Source organism: Mus pahari, chromosome 8 (genome assembly GCF_900095145.1).
Source record: "Mus pahari chromosome 8, PAHARI_EIJ_v1.1, whole genome shotgun sequence".
NCBI lineage: Eukaryota > Metazoa > Chordata > Mammalia > Rodentia > Muridae > Mus > Mus pahari.
The window spans coordinates 63,898,118-63,912,568 of NC_034597.1; the positions used below are offsets into that span (position 1 = coordinate 63,898,118).

Below are 14,451 nucleotides of genomic sequence, written 5' to 3' on the forward strand. Positions count from 1 at the left end.
TGTTCCAGACAGGGTTTCTCTGTGTAGCCCTGGCTGTTCTGGAACTCAGAAATCCGCCTGCCTCTGCCTCCCAAGTGCTGGGATTAAAGGCGTGTACCACCACTGCCCGGCTTCACACTGCAATTCTATGGGGAATACAAACTACATGTTAAGTGCAAAATGAATGAAGGGAGGGCCTCTCAAACTACCTCAGAGAACACTAGTAAGATGAAGAAGAAAAGCACACTCAAAAGGAAAAGTAAAATCACAAAAGGGGAGAAAATCAGAGAACCTAATAGGAAGAGAATATATAGTACACAAAGCCAGTGCTCCTGCATTCTAGTGAACTCCCAGTGCCTGGGATGTCAGATAGGAAAACCATCAGCTCAAAGGTAGCCTGAGCTACATGCCAAGTACTTGCTTTGAAACAAACAAGGGAGCTCACTGATCTCAATTTATATAAAAACACATGTCAGATGAACTAACACAGAACTAGGATAACAAAATTAGTTTAGCTCAAAACAGGCAAAAGACAAGATGAATAGAACCTGTATGTAATACAAAGTTGGGGATGTAGCTCAGTGGCATAGTACTTGCTTGACACTCATGAAGCCTTGAGTTCAATTACCAGCAATGCAAAAAAAGATTTAAAATCATTAAAATGAAAGAAAAATATGAAGAAAAAAACAACCTGATATCATGTTCAAAGAAGACACACTGAATAAAATAATGTCTTAAAATACATTATTAAGATGTCTCAGAAATGAAAAACAGAATGCCTAGTTTGTTTGTTTTAAAATAAGTGTTCCAAGAGAAATGAATGCAGTATGATACAAATCAACAGATAGTAAAAATATTAAACCTCAAACTTAATATTCATTTACTTTTATTTCTACATATGAGCATTTGCCTGTATCTTTGTCTATGCCCATGAAGGCCAGAGGAGGGTAACAGATGCCCTTAACTGGAGACTGTGAGCTGCCATGTGGATTGAAAGCAGGGCTCTGGTGCAAGTTTTAGCTTTAGCTACTTTAACTGGACAACTAAGGGTGGCTTTATCTACTGTGTCATCACTTCAGACTTAAATCTCAAGTTTCAAAAAGAACTCATCAAGTACTCAGCAACTAAATGACAGCAGGAACGTAAGTGAGCCTCAGATTTCCCAAAAGTAACATTCACTACTACAAGATATTTTCTTAATGGACAAATGACTCAAGAACAGGATATACAGTAAAGTTGTCTTTCAGGGATAAATGTTGTGGACACTTGCCATTAACATGAAAAGCATTCGGAAGATGACATGAAAAGTCCTAGTTTTTTAAAATTCCACAGGTTGGAGAGGTGGCTCAGCAGGCAAAAGTGCTTCCCACCAAGCCTGACACACACACACACACATACACACACACACACACACACACACACACACACACACACAAAGTAAATAAAAGTACAAGACAATGTTAAATCCTTGATGGCACAATCCAGCTAGCTAATAAATCAAAATCAAAAACTCAGAAACAGAGAAGCTATAATAAAGTAGTTACGATGGGCACAGAATGCAATCATACACAGAACTGAGAGTAAAGGCATGTAGTAACTATAATTACAGATGAATAAATGTTGTAGTCTTCAAAAATGAAATGAAGACAAGAGAATGCAGTAGTCAGTGGGAAGGGAGGGAGGATGATGTGCCAAGAGCGATTATTATCATTGTTTTCAAAGTAGGTTGCTGTACAGTGTTGTAGAATTCCCTCTTCCTTTTCTGTGGCTGCACCACCCTCACATGCCCAATCCCAGCTGGTCTCCTTTTCATTGTATTAGCATTATCAAAATACAAAGTCTAAAACAGAAAAGTAAAGATTCCATCTTAGGAAACATTTTAAACTCCATGTAAACTGACCAAACACATATTGTTTCCATTTCTTATTACTTTATTTTTTAAGTTAAATAAATTTTTATAATTTAAAATTCACTAGGCCCTGTCTTTTATCCCCAACACTGCTAAAAAAAGGAAAATGCAAAGAAAATAGAGAAGAAAGGGGGAAGTGAGAAGGAAATCAGGAAGAAAGGAGGAAATTAAACATTTCTAATGATGTCCTATTACCATAACTATAAAAATGCTTTATAGTTAATAAGCCATGCAGAGAATACAGAAGGATTTATTAAATGAATAAATTATCTGTACTATTCCAAGTGAACAATTTAATCATTATATTTGACACATCAGCATTCAATAGCATATTTACTTACCTTTAGCTAGTAAAAAAGTGATCCAAGAAATTTTTAGCACCAACATAGAATTTATTTCAGTAGATAACCTGGTAAACAAACACAAAGCAATAAAAAAAAATTAGAGACTGACAAAGTGTTCCAGCTTTACTTTTGGGTAGTTTGTTTTAATTATAACTTGAGTTAAATAAATACATAATGGAATGCAACCCTCTTTAAATGCACAATTTGCACCTAAACTCAACTTGTCTAGTTCATTTGGTGTGCCTACCAAAATATTTATTCTAATCTAAAACTATATAAAGCCCACGGTACACTAATTTGTTTCTAACTACCTTTATGCTTGTTTGCTCTGTTTTTCTTTTTCTTTTTATCTTTTTTCTTTTTCTTTTTCTTTTTTTTTTTTTTTTTTTTTTTTTTTTTTTTTTCTTTTTTTTTTTTTTTTTTTTTTTTTTTTTTGGGTGATTCCACGTGGGAGAGGTTTATTAAGCAGGGATGGGGGGGCGGCGAAGCGGGTAGAAGGGTAGAGAAGAGGAGGGGGAGAGAAGAAAGAGGAGAAAGAGAAGAGCAAGGAGAGAAGAGGAGAAGAGGAGAAGAGGAGAAGAAAGAAGAGAACGAGGAGGGGGTGATCCCCTAATTTATACGGAAAATGACATCACACCAGTGAGGGTGGGAACTGAGCCAAGTGGATTGTGGGATTGAGGGTCGTTGTAGAGTCGAGGAGAGAGAGAAAGAGGAGGGAGAGAAGAAAGAAAGAGAAGAGAAAAGGAGAGAAGAGAAGGGAAGAGCAGAAGAGCTGCTCTGCTTTTCTAATTAAAATGAACAACAACAAAAAAGATTAGGTGGCTTAGATTTTTCTCAACTTAGCACTTTACCTTGATAATTTTTCCATAGAATGATCATTCATTAGAATAGACAGATTTATATCAATTAATATATGCACAATTTGCATTTCTATTAATCACTTCAATGTCAGTGCTTTAATGGGGCAGGAAATCTCCAGGATTACTTGAGCTATTTACAGAGAAGAACATTGACATACTGTTGCAGGAATTTAGCATTTGTAAATGAAACTTTTTAATGAGTATGAATATTTTACCTATCTGTGTGTTTGTGCACTACGTGTGTGCCTGGTGTCTGTAGGGGCCTGAAGAGGTCATCACACCTCACCCCACAGAACTAGAAATACAAACAGTTGTAAGCCACCATGTGGGATGTTGGGAATCACGCCTGGGTCCAGTCTTCTCTCCAAATCCCTAAATTGAGAATGTATTTGTTCTTATACAAAAGTATGCAGAGCCTTGTTGATAAAATCCCTGTGATAGATCATTAATAAAAACTTAATGAATGAACTGCATTTTCCTCAGAAAAGTGACAGAGAACACTGAATTCCAGCTAATTGGTTCTGCTATATAAGTAAGGCACACATTTTTAGAAGATAAACAATCCAAACAGGATGTTACCACCTTAACTTATAAAGTAGTATGTTTTTATCACCAACGTAAATAATATGTTTGAGATTAGTCCAGAAAAACAAACTTTAGTGAAAAATTACATGCTACTTACACACTGCTGGGTTGTGTCAAATATATAAGTTCACATGTCCTGAAAAGAAAAAAATAATTTCAGTAAAATAACAGCTTAAAAGAAACTTTTAAAATACTCGTGCAGCATGAGTTACTAGCCTTTTAAAAGAAAGTTAAAGTCTATCTGCTTACTACAAAGCGCTATCTCACATCACCATGTTCTAATTACAAAGAACCAGCTTCTGTCACTCACTTTTAAATCAAAACCAATGACAAGACCAGACTGTCAGGTCAGTGGGTAACTAACCAATAAGTCATATATATCTCTATAGTTTATCCTATAATAAACAAGCTTTGGCATTGCAATCTTCATACTCCGGAAAAAAATGTACAAGTAAAATGGGAAACGGAAACCTTGATTTGATTCAAAGCCACCAACATTAAAGCTAAATTATTCCAAAAGACTAGTCAATAAAAATCTTAAGTTCCTTTTACAAAGTGCAGGGCAGCCTTGTAAGGCCAAATCAGACTATGCCATTCCCCAGTGTAAAAGCATTCAGCAACTTTCCGCTGTCTGCAGGGCACAGCTAGCTTGCTCCTGCCCAGCCCCCATCCTACCTTCCAGACATCAGCAGTTCAAAGCACATCTGGCCACTGTTTTGGTGTGCACATGCTCAGCACATGTCTAACACGCACAGTTCCAGTCCCCACTCATTCTTCTTGATACATTTCTATTTCTAATCCCTAGTCATCACTTCCTTCTTCTCTTTTTCCTTAGTTGAAATCACCAGTACCACCTTCTCACCTAAAGATACACGATGTACCACATCATTTCTACTTAAATGCAATAGTCTTCAATACAGCATCACAACCATACCTGCATTTTCACATGTACATGTTGTGGCATGGTGTACATGTGTGAATGTATGTGGAGGCCTGAGACTGAGGTCAGCAATTTTTTTTTTTTTAAAGATTTATTTATTATATGTAAGTACACTGTAGCTGTCTTCAGACATTCCAGAAGAGGGCATCAGATTTCATTACGGATGGTTGNGAACCACCATGTGGTTGCTGGGATTTGAATTTAGGACCTTAGAACAGCAGTCGGTGCTCTTAATCGCTGAACCATTTCTCCAGCCCATCAGGAATCTTCTTAAATTGTTCTTTCATCTTATTCTTTGAGGGCAGGATCTCTTGATCAAACTCAGAGCTCATGGAGATAGCAGGGTACTAACAGTTAATTCTTTTTTTTTTTTTTAAAAGAATTATTTATTTATTTCATGTATGTGAGTACACTGTCACTGTCTTCAGACACACCAGAAGAGGGTATCAGATCAGATCCTCATTACAGATGGTTGTGAGCCACCATGTGGTTGCGAGGAATTGAACTCAGGACCTCTGGAAGAGCAGTCACTGCTCTTAACCGCTGAGCCATCTCTTCAGCCCCTAACAGTTAATTCTTGATGTAGCTTGTTAATTTGATTACAACAAAATAGCTGACATCATACATTTTCTTAAAGTATATTCCAGAAACACTTCTTGTATAAGATCTTAACTGATGTTAAATGGCATTATGGTTTGTGGTTTGAATGTGAAATATCCCCACAAGGATCACACTTGAGAAAGAGTCACAGGGTGCTGGTGGGGTTGGGGTGGGAGTTAAGGCTTTAATAGCCAAGACCCACTTCCTGTTCATGCATTCTGCTTCCTTTTGAGGGATGTCATGTGTTCAGGAGCCTCCTGTTCTGCCACTATGCTTTCCAGGTCTGGCTGCCACATCTTCCTCACTGTGAGAAACTGTATCCCTCTGGAACTGTAGGTCAGAGTAAATCCTTTCTCCCTCAAATTGTTTCTGAAGGAGTATTTTATTACAGCAACAGAAAGTAACTAAGACAAATGTAAGTATAAGTCATTTAGAAAATGCTGAACTCAGTCAAACAGATCTATTCTACCAAACTTCTAAATACCTTGCACTGCCTTGGTGTTTTGTGACTAAGAGGGAATACAATATGAAGATAGATACAGCATTATGTAGTGTTTTCCAAACAGACAATGTCTTTTTTTCTTGTTTTAAAAGCTAATAAATATTTGGGCCTATGAGATAGCTGAGTGGGTGCAGATACTTGCTGCTGGGCCTGGCAATGTAAGTTTGAAACTCAGACCCACATGGTAGAAGGAGAGAGCCAACTCCTTCTTCAAGTTGCCCTCTACTCCACAACTGTGCCATAGCCCACATTTGCCCCACACACACACACAACAAAAAAAATCATAATACAAAAAATTAAAAGCTATCATGAAAGCACTATTTATATATTATCTCAATTAATACATTAACAGGTATGTGATGGCTATACTTGATCGTCACCTGGACCTCATCTGGAATTAACTAAAATTCAAAAATCCATTATCTTTAGGAGGAGAAAACACACCTTTAACCCAAACCTAGTCTGGGTCACACTTCTGCTGGGAGTCTACATAAGGAAGAGGAAAGCTTTTGTTCTTAGCTTGCTCGTCCTCCCCTTGCTAGCACATCCAGTCCTTCATTGCCACTAGAGCCTACTTCAGGATTCCAGCATACACTGAAGACCAGCTGAGACATGCAGTCTGTGGACTGAGTGCACAACTACTAGATTCTTGAACTTTCCATTCATAGTTAAACATTCTTAGATTAACTGGACTGCAGCCTGTAGCCATTCTAATAAATTCTCTTTAGATACAGATCTAGAGATAGAGATACAGGTCCATTCTGAAAGTTCTGTTACTATAGAGAACCCTGACTAATAGGTACTCTCATTAACTAGATTTAGACATTAGAAAACTACGTACCCAAGTTAGTTAACTCATTTATCCAAGATTACATAGTCTATATTCAAGACCAGGTTAGAATGCAGACCTGTGTGACTGCTTCTCCACTAAGCCCTACTATAACCCCCTTCTTTCTCTCTCATAGATAATAGCTACTGTTTTTGATAGAGAAAAGAAGGATGGATGAGGAGCTTCTACCCTGTCTGTTGTAAGGGCACCTTGTACTTCATAATGCAGAAAGGCATCTATGCATATTTACTATGAACAGCTCATTGTGAACACACTTTAACGGTTGTCTATTGAGTAGCCGCAATTCAGGTGGTGCTTCAAGAGGACTGTAAAACCCAGCTTCCCACAGAGATGATAACAAAGGCAAACTACAGAAAATAAAGAGAGAATCTCAAGCCAGACCAGAGGGGCAGAGCCTGCTCTAGAACCCTGACTGCTCCTATTCCATGTCAAGCTTGCTGGCTACAGACTACAGGAGAGATAACTCTAGGAGCTAATTGGTTGTTTCTCAGTCTGTGAGTTCTCTACATCAAATACATCTCAAAGATTCAACTGGAATGTGGATAGTCATCATGAACTCTAATATTCCAGTTGTGTTAGAAGAAAATTCTTTGGGAACTTTGGTCCTGTATCCCACAGACTGGACTTTAAATACTGTTGCTTATACTGGCCCTTAGGGAACAGGATACAGAAAGATCCAGAGCACTTTAAAATTGTCTATATAACTGCTAAAGCTTTTGAATTTCAATGTGGTAGTTGTAGTATTCTTTTCTGTTTTTATGTAATTTAATCAATTCTCTATAACTTTCTTCTCTCTGCCCTTCCAAACTACTTAAAATTACTCGTCAAAATACAGATACAGAAAATTGTTAAGACTTAGTAGTCTTGAGATTAATATGAATATAAAGAGAAAAATGTCAGCCTAATGGTTTATCTATTGATCACTGCTCTGTTTAGAGAAAAATAAGAGGGTAAACCACCTAAACAGAATATTTTATAAAGCCTAAAAATCACATATGAGATTATTTCCTTTTCTAATACCCTTTTTTACCTCTCTCTCAACTCCCAGGATATCAAGTGCACTATATCAGAGGAAAGTATAATAAACAAACAAGCAAACAAATTCCTGAAAACAGAAGCTGCTATCAAAGCAGAATCGGATAAGAAAGTAAAACTACTCGGAAGTATCCAATTAAAGTTATTATAGCAGAAATATAAGTGGGGGAAACTCACAGGGCCCCACCCCTAGACAAATAACAGGCAATTAAGGAATGAGAGCAGGAAGAATAATCTATCTCCTGGGGAGAAGCCTATTAATTGGTTATCCCATACCAAATGATTAGCATTTAAATCATATACACACAAGAAACACTAGACAGACTCAGCAGGTTATAATTACAGTTTTATGCATAAACATGTAACAACAACAAAGAAAATGAGGTACCAGATTTAAAAGGAAGCGGGAACACAGTGTGGGAGAGGAGGGAAGGTGTGGGAGGAGTCAGAGGAATAAAAGGGAATAGGGTGAAATGATGTAATTATATTTTAATAACAAAAGTAGAATAAAATCACTACAGCAGAAGACAGTAAGCACTGTAACCCAAGTCATTCCTAGCCCTCAAATTCTAGATCTAGAAATCATCTGGTCATTTTTTAAGGCACTGATTTGTGCAGCATTTTCTTTTGCTCTTAAAGATTCATTTCACTTTTACTTATGTGTATGTGTGTGTATGTCTGTTGTTTAGCACAAGTCTGTGCAAGTATCCTGCACAGACCAGAAGCTGAAGTTACAGGTGGTTGTGAGACCCCTGAAGTAGGTGCTGGGAGCTGACTTCTGCAAGAGCAGTAAGCCTCTTAACTACTGAGCCATCTCTAGAGCCTACGAGGATTTTTTAACTACTGGTTCAGAGAAATGTTTGCGTACTTTGTCTATCGTGGATAGGAAACCTCTACTAGGATTCTAGCAAGCTTCTTCTGAGTCATTTCATATGATGCACTAGAGGCTTGGATTTTTTTCCTTTTGCACTGTCACAATCGTAGTATACTCTGATTTATATATTTAACATTACAAGCACTTCTTCACACTGTTATTCCTCATCAAAACTAGCTTATAATTGTTTGATTATAATTATAATATTTGAAATATTTAAAATTCAGTTATAAAGAGCTCGTTTTTAACTTTCAGACATCTAAATAATGCCATGACAGAAATCTTTGAACTTTTTCATATTTGGGGCCATAGTCATATGAAAAATAAGATGACATTCTACTTGGAAAGATTGCCTCTGAATTCCACGAACTAACTGAATTGCCTGAGCTGAACTGAGCACAACTGCACTCAACTAAACTGCACTGAACTGAACTGCTCCAAACTGAACTAAACTATTCTCTCTCCCTCCCTGCTTTCTCTTGTCTGTTCCTTAGCCTCTCCTTCCTGTCTGTTCTGGTGAGAGCTGGGCATATCCTATCTATGACTCATTCCATCAGATCTTTCTCCGATTTGTCGCTTTGCCTGTCATTTGAATTAGATGTCATTGACTGGAATCAAAGGTATATTGTAAATGAGTGTCTGCATTCCAGCCAGAGGGACCAAAGATGTGTACTACCAGATTCCAGCTGGATCATATCTTTGGGTGTGATCTCTTGTAAGAGCAGCCATGTTGCTCAACTAAAATTACTCTACAAGAATTGATTGTTTCTGGGCTGGTGAGATGGCTCAGCGGATAAAAGCTCTTGACTGTTCTTACAAAGGTCCAGAGTTCAAATCCCAGCAACCACATGGTGGCTCACAACCACCCATAATGAGATCTGACGCCCTCTTCTGGTGCATCTGAAGTCAGCTACAGTGTACTTACATATAAGAATAAATAAATCTTTGGGCCTGAGCGAGCAGGGCTGACCAGAGCGAGCCGAAGTCCTAAATTCAATTCCCAACAACCACATGAAGGCTCACAACCATCTGTACAGCTACAGTGTGCTCACATACATAAAATATATAAATAAATCTTTTTAAAAAAAGAATTATTGCTTCTGCCGGAGGCACGGCTAGGGGAGGACTCAGTTCTCTTTAACATGAGACCCGCCAGGGTTTTGGCAATGCACCACTGAGTACATGGGTAATGCAAATCGGGCTTCTTTGTTTTTCTTCCTTTTCTTCTTTGGTAGGGAGAGAAGTCCCAAAGTGGGCAGGATAGGAAAGTGAGAGGGCTTGGGGTACACGATGTGAAATTCCCCCCCTCCCAAAATCAATAAAAATATTATGAGAAAATATAAGCCAAGCTTAGCCATGCCTTTCCAGTTGAATGGTACAGGCAGAGTCTTCTCAACTACCACTGTGAGCACAGATCCCAACTTGGCAACTGGTCATACACTTTCTATAGAAAATATGGTTTCTTTTTAAGCTGGAAGAAGTTAAAATTTAGATCACTATTTAGAACTACAAGTTCTACTAAACAAAATGAGAATCAAGCTCAAAACCTGAAGAAGCAAATGACATAAAAGGCTGGTAAAAACAGTTAATTTGGGGCAAGTACCCAGAATGTTTATAAATAGCTATACAATTACCTAGGAATTAATAAAGAAATAATAGCAAAATGGATAAGGCTAGGGGATAATGCTTAATACTTCTATTACACGTGACAGTTTCCAAATGAAGTATCAAGGTGTAAAAATAAAAAACAAAGAATGTAAGTACAAGCCTAATAAAACTTTTATCTTACCGTTCTAATTTGCTGTAGAGTGCACATAACACATTATACTTCTTCAATAGTCTTGACACAGCATTATCAACTTTGATACTGGTATCAATTTCTTTTAATAAGTCAAAGAATTTATAGACACTACAAAAAATAGAAAAAGTGCATGAGTAGCTATCAAAATTTGCATTATTTCATTTTCAAAGCATGTGCAATTCAATTCAAAAGATTGCCAGCTCTACACTAGATCACTGTGTATTCTCTGGAAGGGCTATATTTGTGTTTGCATTTTATTAGAAGCAACCCAGGTCCTAGTATCTTCCTACTCGGACTATATTTATTTAAAGTTAAGAAAACAAGAAAAGTCGGGGCATAAAATATGTACATTTGTGTTTCTAATATATATGTATGATATTTTTAATTAAAATTATTATCAATTGATACATAAAAGCCCAAGAACTGTACATTTTAGGGGAGTAGCATGTGATATTTTCATATGTGCAAACACTGCATAACGAAGATAAACATACCAATCTCCTCAAACATTTATTACTTGCACAAAGCAAAAACATGTAAAATACATTCTTTCAGAGTTCTGCAATACATTGTACTTAAACACTATACAGGCATCTGTATCTGTAGGTTTTTTCAAAACATACAGTTCATTCTAGTGCTTCCATTTTCATATTTGAAACTCTGTCCTTCTACCCCTAAAGCCTTCCAGTCTCCAACAAGGATAGGCTAACTTAACTGCACACTGCCCCATGCCCTCCCCACCAGGCTGCCCTCCTCATCTCTCCTGTACTCCACCTCTCTACACTAAGTGCTCAGAAGACCCTGATCTCTGACGCCGCCCCCCAGACGGCCTGTGTCTCGCCGCTCTGCCCATGTGGGGCTGCCCCACCCATGATGATGAGCCGGACCCTGAAAATGTCTACTTCTCCTCGCTCTGATAACTTTTCTCACCACTTGGCATTTCCTTGTCATATATACACTAACATTCTTTGCCTTACCCAAAGCATCATGTTTAAATAGAGAAAGAAAGTGAAAAACTGGCTAAAATTTTACATTGTTAAACAACTTCTAGTAATTCTTTTTTGTTTCCTATAAACTTAATCTTCAATATACATATTTTCAATAGGGCAGTAAGGCAGACATGATCAGATAGATCTCATATATCCATTAGCATAGATAAAATTGTACAAAAGCAGCTAAGTAGAGCAAGGAATAGTCACTACAACTATTATAGGTTGTCCAAACAGCCAGGTAAGATAGTACATGTCTACAGTCCCAGGACCAGGGGAGTCTAGAAAGATTACTTAAGGCCAGGAGTTTGAGACCCACCTGGGAAGTACAAGGTTACACCTCAAACCAACCAACCAAAAGAGCCTGAGATAGTCAGCAGGAGGCAAAAAACCATGTGACAGAGGTTATTATAAAGTGTTCATGTGAAGAGGGGTAAAGCAGTGTGATAGTTATGTGGAAAGTAAAGAAGGATACAAGAATGGCAGAAGACAGCAGAGATCAAGATGCTGATTGGAAACTGCTTTGAATTTCCATCAATACAGTTTAGGAAGTTAGTGAGAAATGCTAAAGCTAAGTTAAACATGAAGGACTTTGGTCAAAGAATGAACTGTTATTTTCTCATGGGGCCTTTGGTTTACCTTTATTTATTCTGTATTGATTAGAAGGGAAGAGAGGGAGGGTGAGAGAAAAGGAAGAAAAAAAGAAATCAACCTCATAGTAGTGCATGTGCTTATGAATGGTACACCGATACATCTTGGGAGGAGCCAAGCACCATGGAAACCAAACTCTTGAAACAAAGTTGTCTCTTTCCAGGGGTAGTTTAAGAGAAGGGGTGGGAAGTCAGCGCCTGCAGTATTAGAGACAATGACTCTTGTGTTATTTATATGCCATATATGTATGTATGTATGTATGTATATATGTACACACACATACACACAGCCTTTGTTTCCACACTTTAAAGGTAGTAAAAGAGTGCTATAAAATGTAATGATTTAATCTACTTAGTTTAACTAAAATACTAATTACATTGAATTATAGATTAACTCACTGAAGATATACATCTATTTACCAATCTGTTAAAATTATTTACTGCTATACTTTGTAAATATATTACAAAGGAAATAACATAAGTCCTGTGAGTTTGTTTAAGATGAAAATCTACAAATTACTAGATAACAAATTAATAAAGTTTAAAGCTAAAAAATGTTAAATGCCTGGGTCAAGAGTCAATCAATACTGAATATATGGCAATTTTTATGTAATTATGTAATTAAAACATCCACTTACTCTAAAGTCTTCAACTTAAATAAATTTTATCTAAATTTAAAACAGCCACCTTTGGCTGGGCAGTGGTGGCGCATGCCTTTAATCCCAGCACTTGGGAGGCAGAGGCAGGCGGATTTCTGAGTTCGAGGCCAGCCTGGTCTACAGAGTGAGTTCCAGGACAGCCATGACTACACAAAGAAACCCTGTCTCGAAAAACCAACCAACCAAACAAACAAAAAACCCAAACAAGCAAACAAAAAAACCCAAACACCTTACATTTTAAAAGATTTTTATTTTTTTACTTCTGTGTGTGTGTGTGTGTGTGTGTGTGTGTGTGTCTTTGTATGGTATGTGCAGGTGCCCATGTTCAGTCCCTAGCACCCACAGGATGACTCACGGTACCTCTAACTCTAGTTCCAAGGGCTCTGATGCCCTATCCTGGTCTCTTCAAGCACTGCACATGGTGTACTTACCTGTAGGTGAAACATAAAATAAAATATAATAAATTTTTAAAAAAAATACCACCCCCAAATTAAGTAAGCATTAACTAACCCCAGCAGAGAATTAAAATTCATTATTGGTCCCAAATCCCTTATATTAAATTTAACTTTAGCATTTCCACCAACTTCTTAACGTGTATTAAAATGTTAGAAGCCCTTTTTAACTTCAGGATTTTTCAGTCAGAGCTTTTACCTGGTTTCTATGCTTTTCTGTAGCTCAGTAAAAGTGAATGGCATCTCATCTAGATCAACTGCTGCAATAAAGATGCAGATGCCCCAGAGTTCCTTCTTCTTTTGAATATATCCTTCCTAAGAATAAAAAGATTCAAGAATTTTATTAAATCATCTGCACACTGATACCATGTTAAAATTAAATTACAAATGATTTTCCTCATTAAACATAAAAATGTAATTTTAAATTCTTATAATGGCATATGCTTGAAAATACTTAATTTTATATTAATATAACAAACACTCAATTTTTATTATAAGGAAAAAATTATGAGGAGGTTCAAAAAGTTAAATTACTGTTCCCTTTGGAAATTCTGAGTAAGTTAGTTATTTGAAAGCTTATTTTCTCAGTAGTCCAATATCATTAAAGCAACATTAAAAGATTCTAGAATTTTAAACTTGTTTTTTCCAGGAAAACAAAAGCTGACTTCCTTTCTGTCTTTTGCTCTAATTAATCCATTTTTTTTCCCTTTGTTCAGTCAAGAATTTTCTGGGCTTGTGCAATTTCTCAACTAAGTCATCTGTACAATGGATTACATGCACACATTACTTTACAAGGCTTAAATGAAGTTATGTTTAAACCCTTGACCATAGGCCAGCACTCATTTAGTAACTGATAAGCAATGAGTAACACTGTAGGTAGAGTATTTTTCAGTATACCCCCTTAACGATATATGCCACCCTCTAAATGTATGTTTTGTAGGTAAAATCTGGATCCTATTAAGATGGAATGACATGTCAGATTATCTATGGTTCAATAGGCAGGTAGAACCATTTGCTGAGGAAACAGATGTAAGACACTTTACACACTTGTGTACATCTCATGTACCAAGTGAAGAATGAGAGTATCTAGATTATCAAATGATTGTGGGTAATAAATAATTCACCATTGTCCAACTATAAACTTTTCCTTCTAATATAAATACTTTAAAATATAACTATTTATCCAAAATAGTTTAAATTAAAACAAATTACAATATTGATGATTATTAGTAAGGAAGAAGTGTAATGAGACAATTGAATCCAATGACAAGTAGTAAAATGGCTATGATCATTTTGAAAAACAAGTTTGGATAGTTTTTATACATTTAAATATACATTTTCTGTATCACTTAGAAATTCTATCCCCAGCTGGGCGGTGGTGGCACATACCTTTAATCCCAGCACTTGGGAGGCAGAGGCAGG

At 36.9% G+C, this 14,451-nt stretch overlaps 1 protein-coding gene across 1 annotated transcript in view; it reads right to left on the minus strand.

Moving 5' to 3' along the window:
• Positions 1-14,451, minus strand: part of Rb1 (RB transcriptional corepressor 1) — a 129,472-nt gene that overhangs the window by 88,215 nt on the left and 26,806 nt on the right. The window contains exons 3-6 of the mRNA XM_021203051.2: positions 13,229-13,344; positions 10,268-10,387; positions 3,775-3,813; positions 2,230-2,297 (exon numbers count right to left, since the gene is read on the minus strand). Of these exons, the coding sequence (XP_021058710.1) occupies positions 2,230-2,297; positions 3,775-3,813; positions 10,268-10,387; positions 13,229-13,344 (343 nt within the window). The remainder of the gene's footprint in view (positions 1-2,229; positions 2,298-3,774; positions 3,814-10,267; positions 10,388-13,228; positions 13,345-14,451) is intronic.